The 8,418-nt window shown below is 46.2% G+C and overlaps 3 protein-coding genes across 3 annotated transcripts; all 3 read right to left on the bottom strand.

The window, feature by feature from the left end:
* Positions 1-575: 575 nt before the first annotated feature.
* Positions 576-2,839, bottom strand: CCR75_007798 (uncharacterized protein; the record flags this gene model as incomplete). Its single annotated transcript, XM_067965855.1, has 2 exons — positions 576-2,563; positions 2,639-2,839. The coding sequence occupies 2 exons, from the start codon at positions 2,837-2,839 to the stop codon at positions 689-691; spliced, it is 2,076 nt and encodes a 691-aa protein (XP_067818732.1). The 3' UTR covers positions 576-688.
* Positions 2,840-5,722: 2,883 nt separating this feature from the next.
* On the bottom strand, positions 5,723-7,056 carry CCR75_007797 (uncharacterized protein; the record flags this gene model as incomplete). Its single annotated transcript, XM_067965854.1, has 3 exons — positions 5,723-6,745; positions 6,813-6,948; positions 7,019-7,056. 3 exons carry the CDS (start codon positions 7,054-7,056, stop codon positions 5,723-5,725), a joined length of 1,197 nt encoding a protein of 398 aa, XP_067818725.1.
* A 168-nt stretch (positions 7,057-7,224) lies between these two features.
* Positions 7,225-8,249, bottom strand: CCR75_007796 (uncharacterized protein; the record flags this gene model as incomplete). Its single annotated transcript, XM_067965853.1, has 1 exon — positions 7,225-8,249. The coding sequence occupies one exon, from the start codon at positions 8,247-8,249 to the stop codon at positions 7,275-7,277; it is 975 nt and encodes a 324-aa protein (XP_067818724.1). The 3' UTR covers positions 7,225-7,274.
* Between the last annotated feature and the right edge of the window lie 169 nt (positions 8,250-8,418).

Below are 8,418 nucleotides of genomic sequence, written 5' to 3'. Positions count from 1 at the left end.
CCTCTTAAGAACACCAAGTGTACTTAACGGGACTGTGTAATGTTAGGGCAACTTTATCCCGTTACACAACTTCAAAGCATGACATGAAATTTTCTTATTGACATTTGTCTATAAAAAAAATGTTGTGGTAAAAAGAGCTGAGCGTTTGCTTATAGTTATTGGTCTGGCTGAGGCGTCGCTCCTGCTCATCACATGCTTTCTCAAGCAGTAGACAGACACCAATCTTGTTACCTGTTGAGACCTGTATGCTTTAAGACAGCATGGGGCACATGCAAAATGGTAAATAGGTGAAATTAGTTTTTTTGTCCTTATCTTTTTGTAACGATTATTTGGGCTGAGGTACGTTTACCAAAAAGCTGAGGTACATAAGATCTAATGATCTTTTGCGTACCCTTAAAGCCCGATCCTTTTTCTTTCAGCACATTTGTGGCTGCCAATATATCTTTTTCATGTTCGAAAAGCACGAATTTATTGTAATGTTCAAGTTCCGTGTCTTGTACGCAATAATTTGTTATCAACTACCAACCGAGGAAAGAATACAAAGCAGTGAAAAAATTAACACCCAAAGTCAAGCGGCAAATACCAGCAGTTTCTCTGTATTATGCTTAACAATGCACATCTCAATCACTACAGCTCTTCCTACCTACGTCCTCCCTCTTCTCCTCGTCTCTTAAATGTTGCTCCCTACTTATTCCATAGGTTTGCGGTCAAGGGGCTCGTCCTTAATGATCTTGTCAATCTCTGCACCGGACAACGTCTCATACTCTAACAGCGCCTTGGCCAGCTTCTCCAAGTCAGCATGTTTGCTCACGAGAATATCCTTCGCACGTTCATACGACGCATCACACAACTTCTTCACTTCATCGTCAATGATCTTGCGTGTTGTCGCACTCGTGTCGTTCCCACGCAAGTCGTGAAAAACCAACCCGACGTCGCTACTCATTCCGTACTTGGTCACCATAGTACGCGCAACATTCGTAGCTTGTTGAATATCCGACGACGCGCCCCCCGTGATTTCATTCTCGCCAAACGTTAGCTCTTCAGCGACTCGACCTCCCATGCACACATCTAATCGAGCAAGCAATTGTTTACGAGAAATAGACGTTTGATCTCCTTCTGGAAGCTGCGAAACCATCCCCAACGCTTGACCTCGAGGCATAATCGTCGCTTTATACACAGGATGGGCTCCCGGCGTATTAATAGCAACCAAAGCATGACCTCCTTCATGATACGCCGTGAGCTTCGCCGACTCGGGCGTAATTACCGCCGACTTGCGTTCGGCACCCATTAGAATTTTATCTTTGGCATACTCGAACGCATTCATATCGACACAGTCAGCACTCTTCATGGACGCACGAAGAGCAGCTTCATTCACGACATTCGAGAGCTCGGCACCAGACATCCCAGGAGTCGCACGCGCAAGCACGTCAAGATCGACGTCGTCTTTAAGCGGAAGCTTACTCGCGTAGTACTCGAGAATCTCTTTTCGACCTGCAACATCCGGTAAGTCAACCGTCACGTGCCGATCAAAGCGGCCTGGACGGATCAATGCATTGTCCAGTACGTCTGGAAAATTCGTCGCGCCAATCACAATAATGCCCTTGTTCTGGTCAAATCCGTCCATTTCCACGAGTAATTGATTCAACGTCATCTTCATAGCTTGTTGTTCCTTCAGCTTGCGCGTGCCACCAATGGCATCAATCTCGTCAATAAACACAATGCACGGAGCCTTTCGTTTTGCCGACTCAAACAAGTCTCGTACACGACGAGCACCAACGCCCACGTACATTTCTTCAAATTCCGAGCCGGACGAGTAAAAGAATGGCACATTGGCTTCACCAGCTATCGCGCGTGCAAGGAGCGTCTTCCCGGTACCCGGTGGACCCGTCAAGAGCACGCCTTTGGGTAGATTCCCACCAAGACGAGTGAACCGAGCCGGATCTCGAAGAAATTGGACAATCTCTTCAAGCTCTTGTTTCGCTTCATTCGCACCTTTGACGTCACTAAAGCGCTTGTCACTTCCAGTAGGACCCAAGACCTTAGAAGACGAGCCAATTTTGCCAACCTTTTCATCCAGCATCGCACCAAGTGCTGATACGACGAGGAAAGCGACTCCAAGAGTTCTTAAAGTCTTCCACATGTTGCTCTTGAAACTTCCTTCGACCATTGACACATACATGGGATCTTGAGCCGATAGACCTTGGAAACTGTGGCTAACAGCCGGACTGGATGCTGTTACAGCACCAAATTGAGGGGTCATAATGGGTTGAGTGAGCTGGCTTAAGTCGACCGTATCGAGGCGGCCCGTCTTGACCAGAGCCTTAATGTACTCTTTCTGAACCGATTCGTCCAGAGCAAAACGATTCTCTTCAATGCGGCGTACGACGATAGCGGGATAATTGTGGCGGTTGAGCTCTTGTAAGAATCGCACTTGTGCGTACGGATCTTCGGGGTTCGCATTCGCTGTTTGCTCTAAATTCTTGAGCTGTTTAAGCTTGCCACGATGCGTGATATTGAATAACGAGCGCTTCAGGCCAGTAGTAGGGAGTGGTCGCAGATAAGGCTGTTACGTACGTATACATTTGCAAGGCGTTTGCGATGAGTACGCAACACGTTTGAACGTAATACGAAGACGTACATTTCGAATCACTACGTGAGAGGACAGTACGGACGGGTGGTTTACGCTCTTAGAGACGCGTAGAAGAAATTGCCGCGAAACGAGCATCGTGAAGAGCAGAACTATGAGAGCACGAGGTGGCGGGGTCTTGCGCTTCGCTCTGTCCGGCGATAAGCGTCGTGGCAAAGGAATGCGATTTGATTGGCCAGAACAGAAACTCATTTGAGGCGATTAATTTGGTTTCCGCGTTAGTATACAGCGTACGGTAGGGGGGCTCACAGTAACCTGGTTATTATTTCGAAACCCTTTATCGGTTTACACATTCTTTCTAGGTTAGATTATTTAAAATGTTTCTGAAATAAGAATTAATTTGAGATGAATCTTAGAACGGCTACTACCGTTTCGATGATGATTATAATATTGTAAAACTAGTAATTAGTGAGGTCAAAACATTTCTAAGAAGATATATTAATAAGAAATTGGAAAAAAACAAAAATATATAGTTAGCATTTTCATTGAAGTTAATGGTCTGTGAGATCCGCCGTCAGCAACAATCTCTACCTAGAGGCCTTCTTAATAATAATGACATTTGTCTACAAGCAACCGCCTGTTTTGTCACGTTATCAACGTGTATGATTTATTGGCAATTTTAAGAATCAAGATATAGTCAAATCATCATTATCCTATATTATTCCTCTTATCGGTAATAATATTCATAAAACGGGACCCCCCGTCACAACTTGCGTACGTGACAAACTCTTAGACCTGCAGGTCTCAAAGGCATCGTATTTATGTTCAAGAATGTAAATGCATTCGCCTTATTCATGTAAGAGTGACTTACATTATTTACGTGTGACTACTCACTAAAATACAAATTGCTCTATGCAATTGGAGATTAGTTAAGTTTTCAATTATTTTCGAGATGGCGATAGTGACAAGAGCTTTACTTGTATTTTTCAAAAGAAAGTTCACTGGGCTTATTTAGGTGATGTAATTCATTTACACTCACGTTTATTGGAAAGGGCGGCTAAAATGAATAGAAAAATTGCAATAAAGTAAATATATTTAAAATTACTTCGTATGACTTCATCCTAGGCATGCCAACCATGGCATGTTTAGGATGAGGTAATACGAACTCTCCATACCTAGCCCTGTGAGCTTCTCTTTACAAGAGAATCACTAAGACTGAAGGCGAGTTCAACTTGAACCCCCTTAGACTTTACGAGCTCACCGTTCACTAAACGAACAATTGCCTCTTCTCGCTTGCCATCTGGCAAAGCATCTCAAACATCGCGGGTCTCTGTTTTAGAGCCGCGAGTTGACAAGATACTGTGATGCGCTCGAATTTACGAGAGGGTCATCACCTGGTCATAGCCTCGTACTCGAGCACTATAGACCAGCGGGGTTGAGGTCCGCAATTTCGAGAGCTCATGCTATCACAAACGTGAGCACCTTAATGTGCACCTAATTCGGACTAACGGTAATGGATGCCGACAGCGAGCGCATCTCCTGCACATACTCTTGCATGGATCGCTTCGACTGTCGCGCCTCGAAGAAGCACGCCCGAAGCATCACTTCGGTATTTGGCAGCTGGAACTTTGAGCGAATTTTCCTTACAGATTGCCCATGTAGAGAAAGCATTTCCGTCTGCCATAATCGACGAGTAAGATTACTCTGAGGCCTTACCGCGCAAATATGACATGTCGAACGACACCATCCGGGTGTCGTCTTCGATAAGCTGCGCTACACTGCATTGTTCTACGGCTAGCAGCCAGTGGACAATCGTATGCGCTGCAGTTTCATCGAACTTGGGCGGGACCATCCGAATGGACCTCGGCTGATGCGGCCGGGTGAAGAGCATCTCAACAGTCCTGTTGAGAGCCTCTGCTCTCGCCTAGCTCATCCTGAGTCTGAGTGGCAGTATCCGCCGCAGCATGGCTTTGTGCCTCGGACGCGGATCGCCGCCGTCCGAGCACGAAGCCTCAAACTGCTCCAACTGAGCAACATGTTGCTTAAGAAGGTTGCCCAAGAGCCTGACCAGGGCTTGTTCACCAAGTACCTGCGCCAACTGCTCTACCACCTCCCGATGATGTTCGGAGAGGTGGTGGAAATGAGCCCAATCGATGTTGAGGCTCATCCTCACTGACACGGTCTGAGAGATGGGTCGTGGGAAGGACTGCTAGTGCTACCAAATGTAGGCGGGCGCTTTTAAAAGCTACCACGCACACCTTTTAAGCACAGTTAGGAAGCGGTTAACCGTTTTCTTTCAGGTACAGTGAGGTAATTGGTGGGCGCTTACCCGACGAACTAGAAGCCTAAGTTTAAGTGACGTCACGGGAGCGGTAATCTGGCTCCACGTATGCACATCACGTTTGGCATTGAGCTCTACTATCTCATGTCGATGCAGACCGCTGCTAGAATACAATCATCTAGAATAAGCCAGCGGATGATAGCGCTTTGAAACGGGCTAAAGTTGCCCTATGTTACACAGTCCCCGTTAAGTACACTTTGTGTTCTTAAGGGGATGGTCAATTTCTTTAATAATGTCGGTGTAGTTCACATTGTGACCCACCCTTGTGAATGTGATGCACATGGGGGAATAATGCCTAGCGTCATCCAAGACACGAGGTATTTAGAATAAAACGATCGCAATACATATCAGTGCACACCTACAGAGATGGCATTTATAATTGTTAAAAGAGGTTTTATATTGTACGATTAATTGTAAATCCGTCTGAAAACTTCTTCCTACTTAGTAAGTGCGCACACCTAAATTGGGATCTTATTTTAATCGAGTAGGACAGTGCCATCTATATAAGAGCATCGCTAGTTTTCGAGTGCTTTGGCTTTCTAAATCCAGTTCCGAATTTTGTTAATAATTTCTAAAAAAAAAAACTAGCATTCATTAAGAACAAGTAGTACTAGTGAGCGTTAACCACGTCACAAAAGTGGCACTGCCTGCAAGTTTTTCACACGAATACCTGGAATATCCTCCTGGCGCTGCGAGCCTGTCCCTGATGCTGCGAAAAGATCAAGAGTAGACAACATTGTAGTGATGAAAAATTGCAATCTACACGACAGGCGGTGATCGCCACAATATCCCAGTTAGCTGCTGCTACTACTAGTGTCTAATCCACTGGCAGCATGAAATTCACGCAGACGGTCGAGATATGTCATTGCAACTTCATTACACCAGGATTTGAGCTGGAAAAAATTTCCTTCGAAAAAGGCACAGTGACTACCCTCGGGAGTTTCTAGCAACATAGCGTTGGGTTTGCGACGGAATTCATGATACGGGATCGTATCCTTGGTGCATACGGGATCATCAAGGGCATTAATACAGAGAAATGGCATCTTCAGGTTGTCCACGTCTCGCATTGGGTTGTTTATTTTCCAGTACGCTTCAAGGTCTGGATAGCCATGCATCTTCATGTACACGTGCTCGTCGAACTCACGAATGCTCTTTGCTCTAAGAGCTCCTGCGACGTTTACAACTTGATCCAGCTCGCTTTTATGGCGAAGGAGGAACGTCTTGAGTGTAAAAGTCATGAGAAAATTGTACACGGGGTTGATTTTCCCACCACAAAAGAGATCAAACGCGTTGTAACCAGGTGAGATCAATACACCAGCTCGAAGCCGAGACATGTCACCGAGTTCGCATAGATAACTGCTTAAGAGACCCGCGCCAGCTGAAGAGCCAACACCAAAGAGCTCACTCTTGGGAAATGTCCGTTCCACGTAAGCAATTGCTTCCATCAGATCTTGCACACAACCAAACGCCTGTAGCTTTGGCGTTGAGAGCTTTAAACCTCCGTGGCCACGTTTGTTAAACACGACAGGGCGATATCCGTGCTTCAGGGCCTCGGCACAAAGAGACCGCATGCTTTCACTGCACCCGACGAGTCCGTGGAGAATTATTACAATGGGGGAATCATGTTGTAGTGGTTCATTCATGGTCACGGACGACTCCAAGGCCCAGTCGAGGGAAGCCTGGCCTCCATCGTTTAGAACGAGAATATCTCGTTTGTACTTGATGGGACTTTGAGGCACTACGAACGTTAAAATGCACTGGATATGAGAGTTTGTCCACCACGTTGGCTTGTATCGGTCCACTAGCGGCTGTAGCGCCTGCAGATCATCGCGATACATATGTAAGATATGACACTAATTAAAGTACCCTCCCCGTTTTACTCACTTTGGTCATAAATGCGTTGAGCTCAGAGTCGCTGGCTACAATGCGCTTGGTCGGAAGGATGCGAGAGCCTTCGAAACCTTTGATGAAGAAAAAGGCGCAGCCAGAGACCATTACGACGACCGGCAGGATCATGACGCTACATTATCCACGTAGAAAGAGACATGAACTTTGGAATCTGCCTCGTTAGATGACTGCACACGACTCACCTACTGGAGATCATCGCAGTCAGGAGTGGGCTCACCATGCTGGCTCTATGTATTGTGCGTGCCCAAGATATAAAGTCGGTGCACAATCTGAACGTTTAAAAGAATAGGACGCCCCCTCATTTTGAATCCTCGCGAAAAAAAAACATCAAACAATCTCAGCTTTAATTTGTGATTATCGTAAGAAATTAACAAGCGAGAAGTTAAAGTTGTCCATATCAATTACAAAGATTTAATTTGCGACAAATTAAGACATTTCTTAACTTAATGATTCCTCTTTTGTCTGCCCGAAACTGGAGAGTGCCGGAGCATGCAGCAATAGCGACGGAGGAAACGTTTGCGGCTTCGTCTTGGAATTATAATGATCAACATCGTACATGCTGAGCCATTCCTTCAGCGCATCGCGCAGTGTTTGAATCTCCCCGTACTGCGTGACAATTCCCCGCTCGTGGCACGCAAATTCTAATTCACTAAGAGACAAGTCGTCGACACCTCCTGTCAGTAGCTGTTGATCATCGACGCTTAGCGCCTCCATTCTTCGAGATAGCCGCTTCTCCAATTGCGTTTTCAGTAGCAATCTGTTAAGCAAAGCAAAGCTTGGAAAAAGTGCCGAGCCCTCGGCTAATACGTGAACATGTTCACTCGAGAGTGCTAAAAGTGCTGCAGGACCTTCAAAAAACGGCACGAGCTCGACCACTTGCGTGGGCCGTAGGCCATCACTGCCGCTCTTCTTGGCAATCGCTAGCATCTCTTGCAATGTGTCGTCTTTGTGCTTGATCTGTTGTAGCAGCTTCATTAGCGTTGGATACGTCTTCGATCTTGCTTCGACGTTCTCTTGAAGGAACTGTGTCCTTTGATCAGGCCGCCAGAATTGCCAGGGGAGTAATTGCTTAGGGAACTGGTAGCCGAGCAACGGCGCCGCGTTGCCTAGAATAGGCACGCAGAAAAATACTAGAAGAGGAAGACATTTGAGAAGGTCACGGTGAGCTTGGCGTAGCAAAAGCATTTCGCGACGTGTGAGGTGCGTTCGGCCCTTCGATTCCTTCATGCGGCGGCGCAAAGCCCATGCTTGCTTGTTTTCATGAAACAGACCCTTTGTTCCAGCTACAAATGGCTGTAGCCACTTTTGAAGCTTTTGGTATGGCGATAGCTCGCTAGGAGTTGAGCTTACTAAGCGCACGCTGAAAGGAGGTTGCCGTACAATAGGACCATGTCGACGTAAGAAGAGCAGCATTATTATTACTAACGTATCTCTCGAAATATTGTTTTTTGAAGTTTAAGTATTACTTCGAGTAGCTTAGTGTGACGCACATTAGATCTGAAGGGGGGAGACCAAAAACGAGTATGTCAACAACGATGGACGTGGAAATGGCCGAGCCTGAGCAGCAGCACCCGCTACAAGC

The sequence above is a fragment of the Bremia lactucae genome, linkage group LG10, assembly GCF_004359215.1.
Source record: "Bremia lactucae strain SF5 linkage group LG10, whole genome shotgun sequence".
Taxonomy (NCBI): Eukaryota; Oomycota; class Peronosporomycetes; order Peronosporales; family Peronosporaceae; genus Bremia; species Bremia lactucae.
Note: the sequence above shows the minus strand (reverse complement) of the source record. Positions and strands in the feature narration are given on the sequence as shown.